The 25,234-nt window shown below is 36.5% G+C and overlaps 1 protein-coding gene across 4 annotated transcripts in view; it reads right to left on the bottom strand.

Moving 5' to 3' along the window:
* MYO16 (myosin XVI) overlaps positions 1-25,234 on the bottom strand; it is a 378,556-nt gene that overhangs the window by 192,710 nt on the left and 160,612 nt on the right. For all 4 annotated transcript variants that reach the window (XM_027444352.3, XM_072031861.1, XM_027444351.3 and 1 more), the window contains 3 exons: positions 23,161-23,286; positions 7,862-7,937; positions 6,315-6,468 (listed from right to left, as the gene is read on the bottom strand). In XM_027444352.3, the coding sequence (XP_027300153.2) occupies positions 6,315-6,468; positions 7,862-7,937; positions 23,161-23,286 (356 nt within the window). The remainder of the gene's footprint in view (positions 1-6,314; positions 6,469-7,861; positions 7,938-23,160; positions 23,287-25,234) is intronic.

The following is a 25,234-nucleotide window of genomic DNA, read 5'->3' as shown; positions in this document are numbered from 1 at the left end:
TTGACAGTGCTAGGCTGGCAAATCAATAGGCAATTTGAAAACTGAATTTTAAATGCACAATTAATGTACACAATACCGTTTTGAAAAGTAATATATTATAAAATAATCCAATACAGATATTCCCATTACAGTTAATAAAACTAAAATCCAACAATTAGCTTGCCTTTTTTTTTTTTTTTTTTTTTTTTTGAATCAGACAATACCCTGGCTTTTATGACTAAAAGCTGCTTTGAATTTGTGGTATCCAAAAAAAAAAAAAAAGAAAAAAGGAAAAAAAAAAGCAAACAGCAGACTCTCGAAATCACCGCCACTATATACAATACTTTTTATTCACACATAATAGTAAATGTATTTTTACATGCATGGAGATATTTCCATTACTGACACATCAGACTTCTGAAAAACAACTATGCCAAAAATTTTAGTTGATTTTGGCTGTGTTGTACATCCAGAAGAATTAACAAGGAATCAGCCCCAGGAGGTGAGAACACAACTTAAAAAATAATTGTCTGGCCTCTGACAGTGCAAATAAGACAATGTCATGGAGTATACGGCGACTCTTTGCCAAAATATGTGCATAATTTCTTTGAAAGGAGATATGAACTCAATGTGAGAATAGGGCATTCCGCTATGGAATAAAGCCCAGATGTCAAACTTCGTTAAGAAAAAATCTAATTTTCTTCTCAGTTATTTGAGTTTGACCACTTGTTATAATAAAAACAGGATTATATATGTAGCTTACTTACACAAATAGAAGCAAGAACCATAGCTAACATAGATTTCTCTTCAGGTTAAGAACTACTGTTGAAAACAGAACTGAAACACAAACACTGTTTTATAAAGGTGCGGTCCAAAATAGAAGCAGCAAAAAGCCCCTACTAAGCCCCTACTATTCATTGGAATATCGGTGTCAAAGTAGCTTCCCATTGGAAAAAAGAACATGAAAAAAAAACTCTTTATTTTGACGAAACCCTCAGTCTGCAAAAATTAGAATTAGTTTCAACATTTTGCAATGGAATACAAAAACCTTAAATGTGGGAGACAAAGGGATTTGGCCAACCTCTTTTCAGTGGTTTGCAGGGACAGGACAATGGGCAATGGCTACAAAACGGAGCACAGGAACTTCCACACCAACATGTGAAAGAACTTCTTCACGGTGAGGGTGACAGAGCACTGGAACAGGCTGCCCAGGGAGGTTGTGGAGTCTCCTTCTCTGGAGATATTCAAGGCCCATCTGGATGCCTACCTGGGCAACCTGCTCTACGGAACCTGCTTTGGCAGGGGAGTTGGACCCAATGATCTCTTGAGGTCTCTTCCACCCCCTACAATTCTGTGATTCTCTGATTCTGTGATGCATGATTTCTTTTCTAATTATATTCTGTTTCATATATTTTGATGTAAAATGTCTAGAAGAACACCAGTGAAAATAAATTTTTCTGTTTACTGCTATGATTGATGTAAGATTTATTTACCAAATGTGACATGGACAAAAGATCAAAGAGCCAAACATATATATATTTTTTATTTGCCTTTTGCCTTGACTTGAACTGTAGAACAGAAAAACCATTATCCAACTCTATTCATGAATGTTGACAATATTCACATGTCAGAGAATAAGAAACATCAGTGATTGGACAGTAAAATAAATAGCTCTGACATCCACAAGCAGAAATGACTAATCCACATTTTACCCAGACTCAGAATTTAACAAAACACAAGTTTTCTTTTTGAGTGTATTTTTTTATTGTCCCAAACTTCTCCAATTCCTTTGGACTCAACTATCTTAAAATTTGATCATAAAGAGGAGAAGAAATTAAAGCACAAGCCAAATGAATTAAAATATTACAAAAACGACATGCTGTCACTTTCTATTAGTCTTGTGATATTTCTTTTAAATCACGAAGATCCAGGATTTTTTTTCTTGTGAAATGTAAGCTTTTCCATTTAATCTCACCACTTTCATGCTAACTATGCTACATATACTAGAAACGCTGTTTTTAAAATTTATCTCTAAGCTCCTCAATTAATTTTTCAGGTGTTGCAAAAGAGACTTATGTTGTAAATAACATAATGTATTTCCTCATATACCTTTTTGAACTTAGAAGGACAGTAATATTACAGCTAAACCAGAAGCGTTCCATGTTTTGATGTAAAGAGTATCCTATAAGTTATGTGCATTTGTACACGGCACTTTAAGTGATGGAATGCAGCATATAACTCATATTACATCAAAAATCAGAATGGTTATAACAGAGAAAAAGCAGATTAAAAATCGCTATAAACAGTTCACCATGACTCAGGGTCAAGAAGACACTGTGAAGAATAAAACAAATTGAAATAGAATGTTTCCAGCAAACAGTGACTTTTTAGAAAGAAAAAAAAAAAATCTGTTAATATTCAAATGTACTTACATTAATCAAAAGATCAAGTCAAACACTGCAATTGGAAATTAAACTACAGGACAATGCAAGAAATTTTATGTTAATGTAGGCAAATGGGTTAGCATGAACAGCCTTCTTCTATGATAATTAATAGATAATTAATAAATAATTAACCACAAAGGGAGACTTAAGCCAAAATGATGTCACATAACAGACAAGAAGCAGAGTTATCTAGGGTAATTGTATTAGAACAAGGTAGGACTGTTGCCATCGGAATATATAATGGGGAAAAGATCTTGCACATTATATGGAGGATAGTCACTTTAATTTTTAGGTGTGTAAACCATCTTATACATAGTTAATTTGCTTGGTTGGTTTTTAGATGATCTTTAAGTTTTAAATAATCTTAAATAATCTACCATTTCCTTGTTTGTTCAAGGAAGGAAGGAAGGAAGGAAGAAAGGAAAGAAGGAAAGAAAAGAAAGCATACAAAAAAAAATGGGAATTTTATGACATGGTTTTATCATCAATATTGGAATCAATATGGAGCTTCTAACTAGGAAGAAAAATGTTATAAAAAGAATTATATTAAGACAGAGTCTGCAATGACATTTTCATGTGCTCTTTGAACTTACAGCTTTTGTTCATGAGAACTTCTCGGTTTTGTAACTGTAATACTTTCACTGACAACTGAGATTTTCCAAACAATTTCTAAGCCAGCTAACATCTGTAAACTGCATAATCTCTGAAACTTCAGTCTAAAAACTTTTACAAGTTTCGTAACAGAACCTTCCGAATGGATTAAACACATTAAAAGGGTGTTTGAAAACACTAGAATAAATGAAATGCAAGTTGCTTCATTAATGGTTATAAACTGACATGCTCTGTAAGAAAATGAAAAATGTAATCTTTCTGCTTTGTCGTCTCAAACTCAATTTCTACAAGTACATGTACTAAACCAGAAGTACAGTGGTGATCATCACAGCTGTATCACAAGCCTAAAGTCCCCTTAAACAGATACAGCCAATTTGATTTCCTGAACCATAAAAGCTAGATCAACTGATGTATTCAGGTGCAGTTGGTTTTGCCAGTGGACCAACAGAGCATGTTCTGAATGTACTATTAGAATTAAAATTGTTTCTTTTATTGGTTTTGTTTCCTGATACTCAACTTCATACTCTTTTTTTCCATTTTTTTTTTTTTCAGGTGTTCTGTTGTGTGTTTTTTTTTTTTTCAGTTGGCAATAAATTAAATTACCCATGCTGAGTCTGCTTTGCCTGTGATGGTAGTTAGTAAGCAAACTTCCTGTCTTTATGTCAGCCCACACGCTTCTCCTTCCTAATCTTCCTATTTTCTCCCCTGTCCCATGGAGGGGGGTGAGAGGGAGCAAGGCAGCTGGGTGATTACCTGATGGGGTAACTCACCGCAATTACCTTCCTGGTCTACACCTCCTCAGTCACACAGACAAAAGTACTCAGTAACTCAGTAGAAGAACTATGAAAAAAGTACTTCAATACTGAAATCAGTGCTTCACAATAACAGGTTCAGGTGGATAAACTTAATGCCTGACTAAAGGAACCCAGGTTTGCTTGATAACCTTGCATACTGCAAACATACCGACTGCTAAATTTTATTTTTTTTAACCAAGTAGAGACACTAATCTTCAATTAGTCTATTCATAGATTTCAGAAATTGATACTGTAATTTAATCTAGAACCAGCAAAATCAGGTTTCTTGACAGAGCACATACCATTTGTAATTGTTTGTTTATCATTTTGGAGTCTTCTTTTGAACACTGTTCTCTTCTGAGAGATAGCCACAAAGAAATATGACTGAACTACAGCATTATATTAACTCTTGTTAAACTATCTCCTCAGTCTAAACATACTTCCCTGTGTCAGTAGAGTTGACAGAGATTGGAAATAATATAGACCAAAAGCAATTGTGCAGGTTATTATTGTGCATTCATCTTTGCAGCACTAAAAATTCTGTTTGATACACACGAATAATACAGACAGATTCATCTTCATCCTAGCATATTACATGTCTGTCTGTGGGCTCTAATACAGCTAAAAGGATGAAACTCTTCAATTTCAGCATCAGCCATTGAAAAGGTAAGAATTTGGTTGAACACAGTCATCTAAGCTGCCTCTTTCATGAACTAAGACAAATAGGCCTTCTGGAGCATAATTCAGTATATCTTGAGAAGATGGCTACTATAATTTGGAAGAATAAGCCTCTGTAAAGCTTTGTTTTTCACTGTTGAACAAGCATGCTACTACAGAACTAAGATGACTAGCTTTGAAATGACACCTGATTTTCAGGTGACTATAAAGATTAATAAATATTGTTTCTAAGGAAAATGGAACTCTGCAGAAAGGGTGATGTGGATCACTCACATTTTTCCACGTTTCCACCAGTGATAGCTAGGTCACACACATGCCAAATAGGCCAGTTTGTGTCAGAATTGCTGGTTAGCCAGCAAGTTCACTGATACCCACTGCACTGATGGCAGGCCTGATAGCCAGACAGTGCAAAATTCTGGTTCAGATGGTCCCTAAACCTAAGACTGCTGAAAGTCTGGAGAATGTGCCAAAGAAGCTTTACTTCAAGCTTAACATATCCTTACATTTTCTCCCCAGTAGTTAATATACTAAACCCAGCTATGTATCTTACTGAATACCAATCATGAAGCAGAAACAATACTCTGGGTTTTCTATACATGAAATATGCAGTCTTTAGTATACGTAAGTATAGCCCATAGAATTCCAAATTTAGCAGATTAAACATTTCATAATTGCTTACTACATCCAGATTTTAATGTGTTACAATATGCTCTGCAGACTATAAATTCTAATTGTTACAAAATGCAAGCAAATATATTCTCTTTGTCTCTCTACATATATAATTTGAGAGGCTTTAATTATTTTTCCCCACATACTCTCCAGTACCAAAAAAAAACACAATGTCAATATTTCAAAATCTTGTACAACAAACATGCTTCAACCATACAGCAACTATATGGCAGCTGCCTAATATATAAAGGAATTATCTGTACCTTTTAAAATTCTGATCAATCATAGTATATGGAAATTAGAATTTGAGAAATCAACATCTTGCACTACCACAAAACTACTCTTGATGCTTCTAACCCATCTTATACCTTTTTTCACATATGAGAGTCTCCTCTTATGATTCACATGAAAATATTAAAAGATCAAAAATTACAATTTAAGACACAAATTGTCTCTTTGATTCAATAGACTGCAAAATTCTACTAAAATTCCTCTTGAATTTTAAACAGTACAAACCTAACTATAAATCTGTGACTACCTGGAGCCATATCATTTTATCCATAATAGTACGTTGTGTTTTATTGTTTGTTTATTTTTGTTTTGTTGTTTTGTTTGTTTTTGGTTTTTTTAATCAGGACTCATCCATATTTCTTTCATAGGCATTGGTAGTTTTACTACGCTGTTTCCATCTACCATAATAAAAGGATGTTTGGATCTACATTATTAACCCCTAATAATTCTGCTAAAGGAATGCCCAATCATTTTACTGGCAAATGCTAGCGTATTTCATTACTCATTGAATTAAGGTTGAATTAAGGTTTATAGAATTAAGGTTGACAAAAAGAGATGAGAGATACAAGCAAACAAAATGATTCGGTAAAATTCCAAAATTAAACAGTTACTTGATCCATCAAATCACACAGAATTACAGAACAGTTGAGGTTGGAAGGGACCTGTAGAGGTGATTTTGTCCAAACTCTCTACTCAAGCAGGGACACCTACAACAGGATGACCAGGATCATGTCTAAATGGGTTTGTCTCCATGGACACACAGACAGGATTGAAAGATTGATAAATACAGTTCGAAGAATTATCTGAGTGCATGCCTCAGTGCATCCCTCTTAACAGAAACACTTACAGTTTATTGGAAAGTGCAGGCAGATCATGGATGATCTCTTCATAAGGCTCTTCTTGAGATAAAGTAGAAACAGATAAAGGGTCTTTCATTTTTTCCTCCCAAACAATTTCAGCCTTCAAAAGCATTTCCTCAATAAACTCAGAAGCTGCAATATCTAAGACATTGGAACACCAAGATATCAGACAAAGAAAACAGTACAGAAAAGCTCCTTTCAATTCAGCTTTCCAGATCAGATTAAGATTAAGCAGTTGGCTAGATAAGTATTTCGTTAAAAAGGAAAGAATTGTTTAGATATTGATCATAAAATAATACTTGAAATTACTGGAAAAACAAAGGTGAATAAATTAAGCATGAAATCAAGTTGTCATCTGCAAAACCTCAAAACTAGTCTGTGCAGTGAAATGAAGTATTTATTCAATAATTCATAGGACATCAGTAAAAACAACAAAACTATTCTCAACTCTGTACTTCAATGAAAATATACTGAAATAGCTTTCGAATCTTTTACATTTCTACAAACTGGATTTATGTCTTGCACATACAAAAGCACTGAAATTGGATGTGTTTGTGTGTTTGTGTTTTCAGACCAGAAATACAGTTAATTCAACTGTATTAATATTAATATTAATTAACACATACTAAAAATGTTTAGCTAGCTGTATTGTTAGGTGATCTGGGTTTAGACCATAGCCTTTTATACAAACTGGCATGTATCTAATCAGAAGCAGCTTTCCTGAATTTAAGTGTTGTGAAGTTCCCTAGGAGTAAGTATACTTGTAGCTAGCTCATTATTTGAAGTATAACTTAACTTCCTTTATTATGCAAAGGAAGTTTCTTCTCCTAAAAGTAAATAATTCAATTTTCTACATTCTTGGGTTCCATTTTCATTTTACCCTAGGCCTGGAAGGTTGAACAACTACATGTTTCTTCTCTCCACCACTGCTATCTAGCATTACTGACATTAGCTCTGCCTTGATACCTGGGTTAGACCTGGAGATATGAAGTCCCTTCCAACTTAATTCAGTCTATAATTCTACTTCCTTTAGAGTCAATGCTTCAGCTCCTGTTGCTATCTGATCAAAGAAGGTGCCTTCTTCTATGGGAAACTACAGGTATTACATTTGAAATTTGGATGGTGAATTTGTGTTCATTTAGCAGCTACAGAAATTCCAGTCTATGTGTTATCATCAATTGAGAAACAGAAGGAAACTCAGTAAGAAGTCACCAAGGAAGCATAAATGCAGCTATAACCAAGAACTGACAAACTTACAAGGAAGAAACATAACTAAAAATAACCAGAGAATGCAATATGTAGAAGAAAATGCTATCACATGGTATGACATCTTTCATGACCGTGACTAGCACTTCTCAGCAATATACAAATATAGTTATAAACAGACGTATATATGTATATAACTACACACTATATATAAACTATATGCATATGTATACTTACATATGTGTATGCATTCATAACTAAGTTAGTAAAAAGGAAAAAATGTGTCACAGTATAGTGGCACACATAATACACATAGATTTTCACCCACCTGAAGGTTTTTCATTATTGCAGTTAAGAAGATTAGGATTTGCCCAGTGCATCAAAAGTAGTTTCACAAGGTGCGTCTGAAACAAGCAAAACAGAAAAACAGAAATGGCAGAAGCATGGCAGGAACAGTACTGCTGTCATTCAGTGTATTTGGTCCTTCCTGCACTAGGTGAAATCATATAATAACCAAAGGCAACACCTGCAGCTCCTTCTGGAGCTACTGCACATTCATATAGATCACCAGAGACAGAGTAAAATACAGTTCTCTTACAATTTCAGTGTATCCTCAGCACAAGTCAAACCCTGAACTCTCCCTCTATCCTTAAATGTGTAAACAAATCCAAATCAGCAAGGAAAAAAACTAACCCTCCATCACCACCTGTCAATACTGGGATCACAAATATTTCTTTATGCCTAACTAATTCACCAGCTGTGTACCATCACTGCGAAAGGGGTATGACTCACAGCCACCATGGAAGTAAATCTCTTCTCTGTCAGCAGTAGAAATTGGCACATTTATTTTATGTTTACCAAGTCAATTTAACCTACTAGTAATTGGAGCAATTACAGTATAGTAGAGTAGGGTATAGTACCATATAATGAAAAAGTCTAAAACATATTTTTCAATTCCTGCATAAATGCTGCAAGCAACTGTTTTTAGCAAGTTTTCCTATCACTCCACTGAAGTCTCAAAGGATATTTCTCCATCAAAGACTGCAGTAATGTCTACCCTGATAAATTGGTTGGTGAGAAAAAAAGTAAGAAACTACACAAGAAGCAAAAATATATTTAGAAAGCAAAGTCAGAGATCAACTAAATGAGAGAACTGTTTGCAAATTAATTTTTTGCTAAGGAAAATAAAATGTATAATGTAAATGTAACCAACAGAGGAGGCCAGGGGAAAATGCTGCACAGGAAAGAGGATACTTTAGAGCAGAAGAGAGCTAAAGAAAAATGAGATGTAGATTGGACAGCAGGTAAGGCAACAATTTGGCACAAAACCAAACAAATGATAAATAAATAACATAAGGGCTAAAAAGGAAAGAAAATATTGCAATTTAAATGTTAAATTCCATGTGGATTCAATATTTTTTAGACAATTTACTAGGAAAGACCATGATAAGGAAGAATCAGCTAAATGCAGGGGAAAAAAAATCAAACCTTTAATTGCAGAAAAACATTGTTATAAATTTCTATAAAAATAAAACTATCTTGCACTCCATGGCTTTCTAATGTGGGCTTTCCATTCTGGCTGTAATAGCAGAAGATTCAGTAAACCATGGAAGCAGGAAGGAAGCCATAACAGCTTTATTTCCAAATCCAATTAGCCCAGGTTTCAACCAAGAATCCTCAACACATATATCTCTGTGTTTTTTCATTATGAAAAAACGGAACATGGTTAGTCATTAATCTGACTAAATCAGTGGCAGTTCCATAATCTCATTAGCAGCCATTATGAAAAGTTGTAGAGGTTGTATCAAAGGAGGTTTTCTTTAATGCACTTTTGGTTTAGTAACAACAAACAGCTTTTGGGGTTACCAAAGTTTTGGATTTATGCCACATGAAGGCCCTTACATGATGCGATGCCAATGCTTCCTGCTGTCAAAGAAATAACTCCAGCTGGAAATCCTTGATACACATCACCACAACTAAGGCATTCAGGTCATTGTTAAATTCAGTTACCTGCTCTTGGATATCCAGATCTGTCTGTGTTAGTTTTAACCCTATTCCCTTATCTTTTAGAAGCAGTACTTTAAAATCCAGTTGCTATAACTTCAGAACTGTGCCTGACAATAAATATATATATATACATTATAACAGCAAATTACCACTGTCCAAAAGTATTTCAGTTGCAGAGTTACAAATAAAGTAGAAATGATTAAAAAAAAACCTGCAATATCTAATGAAATACTGTAGATGATAAAAAGAAAATATCAATATACTTTTTTGATGCTTATTTTGCAGTGTTGTCTTTGGCAATTTATGTAGAGGGAAAAAAATGATTAAGGGAGGATGATTCACTGTGCAGAGAAGTACTAGTAACAGCTATTATTTAAAACATCTGCTTACAAAATGTCACTTGCCTTGATTTTCCTCTTACACCTCTAAATATTTATTCAGTGCCTTTTGACAGGACACCAGGAAACCTCTTCCACCCTACTTTTCTCATTTCAGAACTTAGCTCTGAGTACTCTCCTTCACAAAACAAACACTTAGTTACTTCTCTTTACAACTAAAATACAACTCCTTCTATATATGAAGATACTCTCAGCGTTCTGACCAAATTTTATTCTTTCTACCTCTCTTTGACATCCCTTCCTGTGTATATTACCATCTGACTGTTGAGAATACTGTCGCAAGGAATATTTTCTTCCTTACCACTTTAATATGAAAGTCATACCTTTTAGATTCAGAATGGGTTCCTTCTTTTCCCACAAGCCGTAAGCTGCTTGACTTCATTTTCAAAGGCCTTCATACACCTTACCTTTTCAGTTCTCAGACTCCTCTTCCAGCTTCACATCAGTCAGTGACTTTGCCCATCAGTAATATATTTTCAAATGCATATTGCCATGACTTTTCCAGGCTGCTACTAGAAAGGATGTCTTCAAAACATCCACAAGACTACATTGTAAATCTCAGTTCCCAGGGCATTCTGATTTTATGTTTGCCAAACAGAGGAACATGTACGGCGCTGCCATTCCACCATTCAAGTGGATTGAAAGCTGGCTCAGTGGATGGGCTTAGAGGATAGTGATCACTGGAAAGAAGTCTAGGTGAAGGCCAATAACTAATGGTGTAACCCAGGGGTAAATACTGGATCCAGTCCTGTGTAACATCTTCATTAATGGGCTGGGTGATGAGGTGGAGTGAAACCTCAATAAGTTTCCTGATGACACAAAATTGGGAGGGGTGGCTGACAGACCACAGGGTCACGTGGCCATCCAGAAGGACCTTGACAGGCTGAAGAAATGGGCTCATAGAACATCATGTAACTCAACAAACAGAAATGCCAAGTTCTGCCACTGGGGAAGAACAACCCCAAGCACCAGCATATGCTGGGGGCCACCCAGCTGGAAAGCGGCTCTGCAGAAAAGGACCTTCTGTTCCTAGTAGAGACCAAGCTGAACATGAGCCAGCAATGTGCCCTCACCACTTACAAGGCTGACAGCTTCCTGGGCTACTTTAGGAGTGTGGCCAGCAGGTCAAGGTGATCCCTCCCCTCTGCTCAGCACTGCTGAAGCCACATCTGGAGTACTGGATCCAGTTCTGGGCTCCTCAGTACATGAGAGACATGGAGCTACTGGAGAGAGTCCAATGAAAGGCCACAAGGATGATTTGGGAGCCTTTCTTCTGTGAGGAAAAGTTGAGCGAGCTGGGACTGTTGAGCCTGGAGAAGAGAAGGCTCATGGAGGGTATCTCATCAATGTATATCAGTAACTGAGGGGAGGGTGCAAAGAGAACAGAGACAGGCTCTTTCCAGTGGTACCCAATGCCAGGACAAGAGACAATGGCCACAGCCTGGAACACTGGAGGCTCCCTCTGAACATCGGGAAATACTTTCTTGTTGTGCAAGTGACAGAGCGATGGCACAGGTTGCCCAAAGAGGCTGCTGGGTCTCCTCCTTGGAGACCTTCAAAAGCTGCCTGTACATGGTCCTGGCACCCTGCTGTAGGTGACCCTGCTTGATCAGGGGATTGGACCAGATGACCCCCAGAGGTCCCTTTCCACCTCAACTATTCTGTGACTGTGTAATGTAACAGTTCACCTACAGCTTTTCCAAAGAAGACTATTTCATCTCCATGAACTAGTTAGTGAACTTTTAACAGTTTGAATATCTGTGGATATAGGAAAATCTTAATGAAAATATATTAAGAAAGTTTATATTCATTACAGCTTTGAAAAGTCATATATAAATAAAAAGGTTTTTTGTGCATTTGAAAAATCTGAGCTTGATAAACAAGACAGATTGCATGATCAGATGTGCAAACAGACTACTACACTTACACCAACAGAAATGTTGTTTTTCTAAAGTAGAAAGTGAAGAAAAATGCAGCCTGCCTACTGCAGTGAACTTTAGTACTCAAAGGAAATATTACAAGAAAATGCAGTGTGATTCACATTAATGGGAGCAACACTTATGATTAAAGGAGCTAGAAAAATATGCACAGATGAACAGAGAAAACATTGGCTGGACAGGGGACCGCTGGAGCTGAACAGCTCTTTAAACATAATGAAACATGGAGTGCAATAAAAGTTACAAGGGAAAAAAAGCATAGATTAACCACGTTGGGCATATTACAAAGTTTTCAAACAAAATTTTCCTCTGCAAAAGAAAAAGGGGCTAAGTTTTACCACACACGAAAGATTAGCACAGACAGACAAATGCTCAGTTTCATAAACCATAGGCTTATATGCACAAATTTTGTCCAGCTGATAACTGTGAGGTCTGTTGCCACAGGTAAGTGACTGCAGTGACAGTCACAGGTAAGTGACTCCAGTGTAGGAAATAGGGCATGAAGGAGTGATAGAGGTTCCTAAGGACTCTTCCTATGCACCAAAGGCTGAAAAGGCAGCTCTGATCTGCACTCATGCCATGTTACTTTTAAGGCTAGTGAATTAGCTGGAGAGCAGAATCAGTGCTCCTGAAAAGTATCTCTCTTCTTTTCCTGTCCAGGCAGATATTTTCTTCTGAAGTAATGCACAGGACACTAAACTTGTGCCAGCACCAACAGAGGTTGAACTGCTCGCTCTGGCTGAACTTTGGCCTCTTGAATTACTATCCAAGCCCCTGTACAACTGTTTGAGATATTATTTATTCCCTTTTACTTACCATTGGAGAAATAACTGCTCAAGTTATAAACTTAGAAAGCTGGAGGTTTTTTGCAAATATGCTCATGTGTTACTTTGCACAGCAATAAATATGCATCATCTAATTTGCATGCACCCCCAGCAGCAAATTCCTTCAGTCCCTCACTTTTCTTCTATCAAAACCAACCTTTCTCTCCACTCCTCTTTTTCTTTTACAATGTTGGACATTTCCTACTACCCTTAGTGACCTGATTCATGATCAACCTTTCGTTCACCCACTCACCATTTTTGCTTCCCCAATCTCTTTCTCTTTTTTCCCTCTAAGACTCCTAACTCCCTACATGTCTCAATAACTTGTTTTTTTTTCCATCATTTTATTTGTGCTCTTACACTTTTGGGGAGACAACTTTACTTTTCTTTCTTGGCATCTATCCTTCAGTTCTCTTTGACTAAGACTTTCCCACCTTCCTCCTGCAATTGCCCTTTACCTACTGTCACTTTGTAGGTTCCCATTCCATTTTCTGTGCATGTGGTCCCTAGCATGCTCTCATCCACAGCTGGACAAAGCCACATAATAGAAAACCAGTGGATCAACAACGTTAGATCAAAAATAGTATTATTTTGGACCATAAATCTCACAATGCTGTAGGGGGAAAAATGAAATCCGCAATAATTATTTTAATATCTACAGCCTTTATTCACTAAACGCAACAAAACCTTAGGCAAAACTATTGGTTAGACCATTATTGACAACAGTCTTCACCACTGAGTAAGATGGACATTAACTGCACTCAGAACCAGGTTTCAATTGCTTATAAGGCTAAAATACACTTCACTGAACTGGAAAAGTGCATGTTCACCTCACTGTGATTTTTACTAGGCACTTTGCTAGGACTGTTGCCTGTGAGTTTTTATGATTCATTAAAAAAAAAAAAAAAATCTGTCAAAAAGGTAAATCAGCCAAAACTGAAGCACTTTGGGGAGCAGGGTGTGGGAAAATATATTGTTCAACCATTGTGAGCTCCCATGCTTGTATGACTTCGTATTAGGCAGAAAATGAATTCTGTGGGTTGACAATATCCCTTTTGTTGTCTCTTTGTTCTCAAGTTTCAAACTTCGAAAAAAATCATAGGCACCAAATTCTTACAAGGCTTACAAATTCTTACATTGTTTTTAGATTACAATGGATAAATCAAAGAGCCCACCTTTGCTCTTAAGTCCACTGTAGGCCTAAATGTTAGTCTAACCAGTATCAGTGGCTCTGTTAGCCAGAAAAAGATTTGGATATTCAAAAGATCTGCAATAAAAAATATAAATCAGGTAAGTACTTTCAGTTTTTGTTATTACAATTATTATTATAAGCTTCTGTTATGGAATTGCTGTAACTTCAGGCTAGCCATATATTGAGCAGATGGAATAAATAAGATCAGGTAAGTGATTATGTAAGAAACTACACTGAAAAACACTGGAGATGTATTTAATTAATAGAATGAAGTGAGAATAGGCACTTAACAAAGCATCAAGGATATAAAGAAAAGTGCAGGTTAGGGAACTATACTTAAACTACTGGGGAGAAAAAAAAAAAAGTAGAGCCTATGACTGAAACACCCAACATTTTTAAGTAAGACAATTATTAAACTATTAGAGTTTCCTTACAAAATAGTACACCTTGAAAGACTGAGTCTTCCTTGAAGCCAAAGTTCCATATGTAAACAAATAAGAGCAGTATCGTTCAGGGGCTAAGTAGCATTTTCTCTTCAATTGCTAATCTCATCCATAGTACTGTTCTAGAAATAGGAAATTATGTCTGAAACTCATTACAGATCTCTCTTCTTAATACAGTATAGACAAGGAAGATATTTTCCCTGTTTCAGCACAGAGAAAAGGAGACCATAGCCACCTGCGGTCAGCAAAGTGGAACAGATTAGAAAAAGTAGGTTGCAGGAATGAGATGAACAGCAGGGTAATAAGAGTGGAGAGGAAAAAAATAGAACAGAGCATGAATAAAACACTGGACTTTGGAACAAACAGCATCAAATAAATGAAGTGAAAGGGAAGAAGAGAGATGTGGCAAGGAGCCAGGATATAGGCAGAGACAAACTAAGCTGAAAAAGAAAATGAAAGAGGAAAGTGACATTGTGAGGAAAAAACACTGAGATTGAACAAGGGAGATTGGGACTGTGAGCAAGTGGGAGAAAGGGATAAGTACAACAGAAGGGCAGGAAGGTTGGCATGAAGCCAAAGTAGAGAAAATAAAGCTTGGATGAGAACCAGGAGGAGGGACAGAAACTGGCTGTGCAAGGAAAGAAGGATTGGGATAAGAAGCCTAAGATGAGACATGAAGCCAGGCAAATAAATGGGACACTGAGGCAATAGAATAAAGACAAGAATGGAACAGATTGGAGGGAATGGAATAAATAAGGTTATTGCACTGGAATTGGAATAAATAAGGTATATTCCACGTGGGAGGAATGAACTGTAAAGATTGGGCCTGTTTATAGACAGAGTTTGGAATGGAACCCAGATTCCCCAAGAGTCACCACTACCTTTCCATAGTCAGTATGTTTAACCTTTACTGCTTACATGCACTTTTTAAGCCTATGGAATAGTTTGACTACAGAAGGACAACATAATACTGTTTTCAGCTATTTAAGAAAGTCACAAGGGTCAGTAAAAAGTATTCTGTTCAGCTGATGCGAAGACTTAAGCAGTCCTTACTTCAAGACTATAACCTACATTTCTATTTTTCAGTCCTCCAGGAAATTAGATAGAGAAAAAAAATAGATTACATTGGGAAAATATTACATGATCTTGTGATGAAAGATGTTTTAAGTTATGCTCATAGAAGTTCTATATTGATGCCACAGAGGATCATAAATCTGGCACTTCCCAAAGTTTTTGCCTGAACAGTCTTTTGAGCCTTGTTTATGATATATACCTCTCCTGTTTTCATATATACATACCTATGTGTATAAGAGAAAGTTACTATTGCTGGTACTTCAAATAAATTAATTTTAATTTTGATCACTATGATCCTGAAGTAGTGAAATAAACATAATGTAGCTAATGCACATCTCAGCTTTAATTACACACTTGTAACCACTGAGAATTTTATATTATTTTTGGAAATCGAGGCTGCCCCGAGTCTGTGTATGAAGCTTAAAATCGTACTTCTATTTTGTTATCATTTGGTATTGTGTGAATCTAGCTTCTCTTGCTTTACTATTCTGTACCCGCAATTAGCATTTGAAAGATTCATAGAAAACTTCTGAGTATATTGAGAGTGAAAGAATGATATCACAGGCAGAAGTCCCAGAGAGGTCTCTCTGCTTGAGGAAAATGAGTGTAATTGGATCTGAAGGGAAATGCTGCTGTTCTACCTGAGTATCATCATGAATGCCAAAGATGAACAAAAAGACTAAAGAAATGAGGGAGAGATATGACTGGATAAAGCATTCTCGAGAGGATTTTCTGACCATAAATGAAAGATTCCGACTGCTTGACAGGGAAAATATGTATTCCCAGAGTGACTATACTTTATTCTCTTTGAAATACAGAACAAGTACCTGCTTCTTTAGGTTCTTCTCATTGAAAATATTTGTGGAACGTGTTTGCAGAAATCCAGTAACTGCAATCAAAGGAACTACTATAAAAATGGACAAAGTGGAATGAGATTTAATATCATTTCCTACAAAGAGTTCAGGTATCCTGTCTACACTGCAGCATATTGTAATGGCCTCTGTGGATTCTCTCCTATTTTGCGGTCAACATGTGCATAAGAAAATAGTTCATAGCTGGGTTGAATTACTAATGTGTTCTGGTAACGATGAGTAAATTAAGACAACTAGTAACAAGATGTGTTCTCTCAAACTTCAGCTGTGAAATGCTGTGTTTGGATGAACTAACTAGACAGAAGGGTATGATTCAGTCCAACCAAATGTGTATGTATTAAGGGAGAATATACTTACAGTTTGCCAATTTCACACACAAATTTTAAAAATGACACAGGATATATATGATATAATAAGAAACATAAGGTAAATATCTGAGGTCACTAAACAATTTTGTTTACTTACACTTAATAGTAAATCCTTTCTATTGCAAGAGTTACTTTTGGAGAGGCAGCCAGCAGTTCAACAATTACCTTTTTTTTTTTTTTTTCCTATCATGAAACTGTTAAAGCCTCAAAGCCACATGCTAAATCCATCTTGTTAAATAAGAGAGTGCAATGGAGCAAGCTTAAGTATCCCTTATAATCCACACTGCTTAACTGTTAGCTCTGTCCCTGACTGCTTTGGACCACTCCAACCAGCTCTCTAGAAACAAGACTAATCTCCTATAGAAGAAGCTAGCTCTAAACAATGTGAATGTGAGCCAGACTGTTCCCTGGCTTAATCCCTAGCCTTCTTTGATTTAGCAATTTAACAGTTTATACACAGGCAGGCAGCATCCCCCAAGGATGAAATTTTGGGAGAGGTAGTATTTAAGCTACTGGGGAGTCAGCTCTGACCTGCACGCTTCTGATAGCTGGTTTGAAAGGTGACATTTCTGTGATAAACAACAAAGAAACAGCTTGTGCCTGGGAATTGTGCCAAAGTACCCAAGGCAAGTGTCAGAGCTGCAGCGTATTCCCACCACAGGGAGGGCGAGTGCGTGCTCTCCTGATCACAGCAGCCCGGAAGGTGTCCAGCAGGGACAGCACTTCCAGTGCCAGACTACTAGCTGTTCACAGAGAGATCACTATGCTTAAATAAAAATGAGGGCATCTGCCTGAGAAACACAAATTGCCCTTCCGCAATTGGTATCAGTGAGGGCATGAGAGGTGTGGTACCCCAATGACTATATGCCCTACTATGGAGCACACAGGCAATAGACACCTATAGATCAGCACTCCCCATGCTGTATGTGAATGAGACAAGTTCAAATAGCTTAGGGATATGGTCTAGTGGGGACTGTTAGTGTTAGGTCAGAGGTTGGACTTGATGATCTTGAGGTCTCTTCCAACCTAGAAATTCTGTGATTCTGTGTGAATTACAGTATTAGAATGTATATGCTCAAAAGGCCCTGCTAAACTTCCTTAAGCAACCACAGCACATTCTAATTTCTTGAGGCTTGCTTTGTTGTCTTCATAATCTTATTTTGAATAGAAGTTTGTGTCATTGATGCAGATTTGCATGTGTTTTAAAGAGGTTATTATATTCCATCATTCTATTAAGTTGCACAACTCAGACCTTAATACCTCAACAGCATCTCTTTTTATTATTATGTGAGACTCTCAACTTGCATCAAAAATAAAAAAATGGTTTTAGTCCTTTTACTTACAGGGTGCAAAATGACAACAGTCCTAGAAACTCAGAAGTACCTTGCTTAAAAATATTCCTATTTTTCAATGCTATTACCATTATTTTTTAATGTTTGCAGCTAGCAGTATTTCAGTTTGCAGTCTACCCATGCACTGAGCAGTAACCTAATCAGTTTCTGCAAAGCAAAGCATCATTTTACAGAGAGAGAGACCGACCTTCAGGCAGTAGCCTCAGTTACCTTATCACGTACTCAATAGCCACATGCTGTAAATACTCCTCAAACTCAGTAGTATCCTGTACTTCTATGCAATAAAGGAAGAAATTCTACACTGGATCTACATGCTCAAGCACTAATAGTATGATTCATTTATCATTCACTTATGTTCTTCTTCAATTTTTCAAAACTCAAATTTTTCAATCATTTGAGCAAATTGTAGACAGTAAATTTATCAGTAACTAGAATGTTTGAAACTGCTTTTCTCTCCAAATATAAATAAACGTAGCTACATATTTTTTAAAACGTTAGGTAAGATATACTGACACTGAAAACTCTTAGTTATTCTCTCTTTACAAGGAATCCATTATGTTTTGCATTTGATAAGATAGGTATTGTTTTACGTCTTTAACTGTACTGCCTATGTAGGATTTACTCTGTGCAGCTTTATGTCATTTAAGAGTGAGAAATCTGCTCCATGCCCTCTTTATAATGACTAGGGAGAAATAGAATATCCAATGCGCAATTCACCCATCCTTTGGCCTGTTAGCCCATCCTTTTTGGACTGGATTTCTCTCATATTTTTTTTAAAGTGTTCAAGTTAGTCCTCTAACATATGTTAGTTGCTTATACCCTCTGTAGTCAGAGGGAGGGGCTGACCTCCAAATAATGATTCATCCCACCTACTTTAAATGTGCCTCTTAGACTTGCCTGAATTGCACCCTAGAGGTGTAATCTCCATTCTGGTAAGGAAAAGCTTTGAATTTGTATTCAAGTTGTAGTTAGCTAAATTTAGTGAGAAGAATCTCATCCTAAATAAAACTGCTTTTGCCATTATCAAGGTACTTGTACAAGCCAGAGTTTGATTAATAGGGGTGAGTGTGATGTTTTTCACATGCTTTGCTCACTCAGGATAATGTATCATTGCTCCAACAATTTATCATATAGTTTACTGTGGAAGCTGGAGAAATAAGCTTTTTGTGATCCACTTACATTGTGTATTAATTTACAACTTGAGTTTTGTAACATTATGCTTCCAGTGCCTATATTCTTCATAAATTTCCTCCTTTACAGCTCCAAATTACATTTTCTCACTATAAATTTTAAACTTCAGTGGATTCAATTTATTTTTTTCCATGTAAAGTGAATTAGTACCAACTCTACTCTTGTTATGATCATACAAATAGCCATATCAAGGTGTGTGTGGGTCATTCTTCTTTAGTATTTTGTGTATTTACAAACAAAAAGTTTTATATGTACAGAGCTCTGTTCTTTCAGCTGAGTATTTATGTCTACATAAAATACTACATAACATAAACTACATAACAATTTTTTCATAAGAATATCACTACTCACTTTTTTCATAAGGTGATGTATGTATATACAGTCTATAACATAAAGCACTCCAAGAACATAATGTGCAACTTGTACAACTTGTTCAATTGCATTTTAGTAAGATAAGCAGGTTCACCAGACAAAAAATATATCTGAATGATATGAATTTTACAGTTACTTCATAGACAGAAAGAATTATCAGTTCACATGACTCATAAAATATAATGATAATAGTAATAAATTGGATGGGGGCTGGAAGGAAAGAAATCAGCTCAATGATTGAAAAGAACATTTAAAGTAGTATGCATCTGTAGTATAACTGAGGTGGAAGAATGCATTACAAATGAACTTTTTAAAAATGTGAATTAAAATACATAAAACTCTTGACAGAAAAGACAGTAAAAGATTCAGGGGATACTTTGTGTCTATACTTTCACATTTTAAAAGACATTTGCATCTTTATTAGAATCTAAATGGCTCTGATTCATTCATTTAAATATGAAATTGTAAGGAAGCCAGTCTATCACACCTTAAAATGGCTGCCTTTCCCACTGGAAGCACAAATGGTCGTGCATCAAACTAAACCAAAAAGATTTTTTACTGTCTTCTGATTAAGCATACAGTTTATCACTGCAGCAAGTTTTTTAAGTGAAACCTTTAAACAAAGCCTACCAAAAATATGTGTTATAAGAGGGTGAAACTAAAAGGGCCAGAGTCAAGAATTTATATTAATGACTTTCTCAGGAAACAAGAATAATTTTGGCTAAAGAATAACTAATTTCACATAAATATATTTTTATTTAAAACAGATTATCTCAAATCACATCTTGATGAAGATAATTCTCACCTTGCCATACTATGTTCTCCCCCAAAAAGTAACAATGCTTGTATTTGTCTATAATTACTACTAAAAATGGAATTGTAAATATGATATGCACATGAATTCACATTAAGGCTAAATGTTTTTCAAAATTATCATAAGAAAGGAAATTTTAAAAACATTGGTGGCTTAGCTATTGTGTGAAATATTTTCCTGTCATCTAATAAATCCCTCTTGATAAAGCAATTTAAATGATTTAATTGATTTTTACAAATAGAATCCACATTCAAACCATGTTTATATTCTAAATAAGGATGGCAAATTATCTACAATGAAAAGAAGGTATCTCCGAGCTTCATTATCAACACTACATAGGAAAGATATTTCCTCTCCATTTTGTTATTTTTAGTGATGAAGAATGCAATGTTACTTCATTTGTCTTCACCCACGTGTACCCAAAGTGTTTGTACAGTGACTAGCAGAATTGGTCCCTGGCTCCTCACTGACAACTCTGGGAATAGTATGAATCACTGCCCCCATCATCTGGGACATAATGACAGAATTACAGAATCATAGAATGGTTTAGGTTGGAAGGGACTTTAAAAGTCATCTAATTCCAACCTCCCTGACATTGGCAGGGACACCTTATGCTAGACCAGATTGCTCAAAGCCTTATCCAACCTGGCCTTGAACACTTCCAGGGATGGGGCATCCACAGCTTCTCTGGGAAACCTCTTCTAGTGCAGTGCTGAATTCAGCACACCAGGTAGGGTCACAAGAGAACACAGTGGGGGAGAAGAATCACCTTTTTCGACCTTCTGGCCATGTTTCTTTGAATGCAGCCCAGGATGAGGTTGGCTTTCTGGGCTGCAAGCACACATTGCCGGCTCATGTCAAGCTTCTCATCAACCAACACACCCAGGTCCTTTTCCTCAGGGTTGTTCTCAATCCATTCTCCTTCCAGCCTGTATTTGTCCTTGGGATTGCCTGGGCCCAACTGCAGGACCTTGCACTAGGCCTTGTTGAACTTCATGAGGTTTGCACGGGCCCACCTCTCAAGCCTGTCCAGGTCCCTCAGGATGGCATCCCTTCCCTCCAGAGTGTTGACCACACCATACAGCTTGGTGTCATCGGTAAACTTGCTGAGGGTACACTTGATCCCACTGCCCATGTCACCAACAAAGATGTTAAATAGTGCCAGTCCCTACACTGACCCCTGGGGAACACCACTTGTTGCTGATCTCCATTTGGACTTTAAACCGTTGACCGCAACTCTTTGAGTGACAATCCAGCCAATTCCTTACCCACTGAATGGTCCATATGTCAAATCTATGTCTCTCCAAATTAGAGACAAGGGTATCACGAGGGACATTGTCACAAGCTTTGTACAAGTCCAAGTAGCTAATGTCAGTTGCAGCAAACAAATAAACCAAATGCATAAAAAAGTCATCTTGGATTCCTATGCAGACCATCAAGGATGTTACAACATCAGCAGCATCCCACCCCTTGTATCTCAGCACTAGCCTCTTGTAATTCACAGGTTTACTCACCTGAGTACCAACAAGCAACTAGAATATGAGAAACAGACATGAACAAAAATCCTACTTCTCATCAATTATTGAATAGAGATTCAGCTAAATAAATAGCATTGTCTCCACTGAGATCACAAACAGAATTAAAATTATCTGAAGCTATTGTGAAGATTATTATGAAGTTGATACTCCAGCAGAAGTCTATACAGAATTTTATTTATATTTATTAAAGAATTAAACAAAAACAAAAACAAAAACAAAAAAAACAGAGTCCTGTTTAGGAGCAACATATTTTTGCCATTCTGAATTACTTTTAAAAGCATGATTGATAGTCAAAGTGACAGAAGTACAAGATGGCAAAATACCAAAGAAATAGGGTAATGGCTTGACAGCTACAATTTATAACATTTTCTGACGAACCCTGTACACCTACATCCACAGTGTCAGGAAGGATAGCTCTGCCATCAGAAGGAATCTGAAGAGAAAAAAGCAATTTGTATTCAGAGAAACACAGTGAAGCTTAGTGTTGTGTCCACAGCAGAGTATGTCTCAGTCCCTCCTGGTGGAAGACAAAGATGGGATGGGGTGAATTTTCCAGAAGCTGCAACAGAAACCTGACAGGAGAAAGGGCAGGAGTGGGATGCTGAGCTAGGATGCATCAGAGAGGTTTTTGGAAGGTGTCTGTGGGTAAGTGGTGATTTGTTAGTTGTCAGGTGGGTCAGTGGGAGCTGTGGAAAGCAACCGTGAAGTAGTCAGACTTAAGAAAGGAGTACTGAGCATGTTCTGAGAGACTAAGGGTAAAGGAAATATGAAATGATGGGATGTGAGAGGCACAAGTCATATTTAGACACAGCCTCCAAATCCCACTCCCAGAGCACTGTTCCACAGCTCAGAGACTGGAAAACTTTGAATGCAACTACTGTGTTAAGTGAATCCTGTACATTTACAGAAATACACACAGCAAATAAGCTAGCTAAAAATAAGAGTTTGACATCAGAATATAAGAAAACAGCAGACAAAAGTGCTTTTTTTGGCTCCTTTTCAAATTTCAGTGCAAATTTAATTTTTTGCCAGAGACAAACTGCTGTTGATTTTAATTTTACTGGGTTGATAGCTTTACAATGTTTATTCTCAAATGATCTCTGTCATTTTCCATATGCCACTTACAGTACAGAAACGAGTATGTTTTTCACATTAAAAACAGAACAGTCTCCCTGTCTTGAACATATTTGCTATTGCTACGCTAGACTACTACAAAGAAAAGAAGGTAAAAAAATCATGCTTTACCTGTCCATACTTTGCAGCTAAATGTAGGGGTGTCCAGTACTGATTATCCACTATATTGAGATCAGCCCCGTGATCCAGTATCAGAGATGCAACATTTTTGTATCCATTTGCACAGGCCATGTGCAGCTGCAATATGAAAATAGCTTGAGATGTTTTTGAGATGTTTAGTTTAGAGTTCTCAGGGAAAAAAAAAAAAAAACAAACATAATACACTATTGCATATATTGGTTCCCTTACAGACATAGCTGGATAAATCACAGTAACAACAAATTCAAAACACACATGAAAGAAACATTCTAGAAAACCACCACAACCACCACATAATCTTACTTATCATTTATAAAGAAAAAACAATAAAAATAAGAATATCAGCTTACTGACATTTATATAAACAATTTAGTATCACTAGACAAATTTAGTATCACTAGACAAATGGAAATTTTCATACAATTTCAAGTAAATACCCAATATCCATTTCAAGCATATTCACAGACTTCAAGAGCCCAGGTATTTCAGCAGAGCTTGGCCTAGACCTAACTTTCTTGTGCGACAGTTCAAATATCCCAGATATGAGCTGACATTACTTTATCGTAAGAGGATACATATTGATTAACACATAATCAATTTAAGCACATTGACCTTGCTGCACAACATTGGTAACAAAAAACACCTTCTTAAAAAATACCACATACGCTTTGTTCCTCTTGTGTTGTGTTGCTTTACCAGATAATTTAGTATTTACCAGATCATTTAGTATTTAGAGTGGTATTGCTTAGGTTGATTTTCTATACCACTATAATACATTTCAGAGGTAACGTGGGACAGAGAAAGAGGGAAATAAAGTAAAAGAATGAGAGAAACTCAGGTAAGAAGGAACCTCTGGTGGTCCCATAGTGCAACTTCCCATTAAAGCAGGGACAACTTCAAAGCTATCCGTACTTTCTCATGGCTTGTTAATAGGAGTAGCAACAGCAGAATGAAAGATAAGGTACTGAGAACTGCAATGTCACGAAAGTGAAAGACGTAGCTCAAAAATTATCTTTGTTAATGGCTGATTTGAAAATTTGGATTCATCGAGAAAGATATGGTAGGGCAGCATAATTTACTTACACTAGTAATAATCAAATGAAAGAAGAAACGCAGTAAGGAATCCTACATGAAGGAAAATTTGTAATTTGCAAATTTTAGTGGAAATTGTTTCTTATGTACGGTGAATAGCTCTGTTGAGGCAGATACTTCACATGACCAGAATGATTCAGTTCACAGGGTAGTGGTGTTTATTTTCTCATGGCTCTCTGCTATGATTTCAAACACTTCTGGGAGCAAAGGAGACAAGATTTGCATTTGGAAGTTGGCAGAATATAATTCCCCACCCACAGTCAGAAAAAATCAATCCTTGTAAAGGTCAGTAAGAACAGGGTTCAGTAAGACTGCAGAACAGGGGTAACCTGTACACCAAAATAATGTAGCCCAACCACATGGGTTTTTTGTTTGTTTTGTTTGTTTGCCCCTTGAAGCACTGTTAGCCTGAGACAATTTTTTTGAGAACTGGAATGGATGGCTAATGGCAAGTAACCTCTTGCAATAAACCTCTTACTAGAACTGTGGGTTGTAAAATCACTTTAAGCATAGGAGACACCAAAAACTGAGTCCAGGATATTGCCACTATTTTTTTTACTTCTGGTTCAGCTGTACCTGCAGAGAATAAGCATAAAGTTTTCTTTATGGACATTCTTGATGCAGAGGGGTGAAACACATTACAGCACATCAAAAATCTTCCCCTAGAATGGGGGCAGAACATCAATTATGTTCACCATAAATGTTCTAATTTCAAATGTACAAAAGCCTCAACATTTTCCCATAATGTGATATAGCTTCAGCTTTTTGTTTTTAACAAAAGAAATTACATTTTCTATTCAAACATCAATCTGACAAGTGTTATTTTAAAGAAGTTTAAAAGCTGAGAGGACAAAGGAAATATTTTATGACTAAAATCTTTTGAAGAAAAAATTATTACAGGAGAATTTATCAGAAAAAAAATAGTTTTACCACATATCATTCTGTGTCTGTACTG

The sequence above is a fragment of the Anas platyrhynchos genome, chromosome 1, assembly GCF_047663525.1.
Source record: "Anas platyrhynchos isolate ZD024472 breed Pekin duck chromosome 1, IASCAAS_PekinDuck_T2T, whole genome shotgun sequence".
Classification (NCBI taxonomy): Eukaryota; Metazoa; Chordata; class Aves; order Anseriformes; family Anatidae; genus Anas; species Anas platyrhynchos.
Note: the sequence above shows the minus strand (reverse complement) of the source record. Positions and strands in the feature narration are given on the sequence as shown.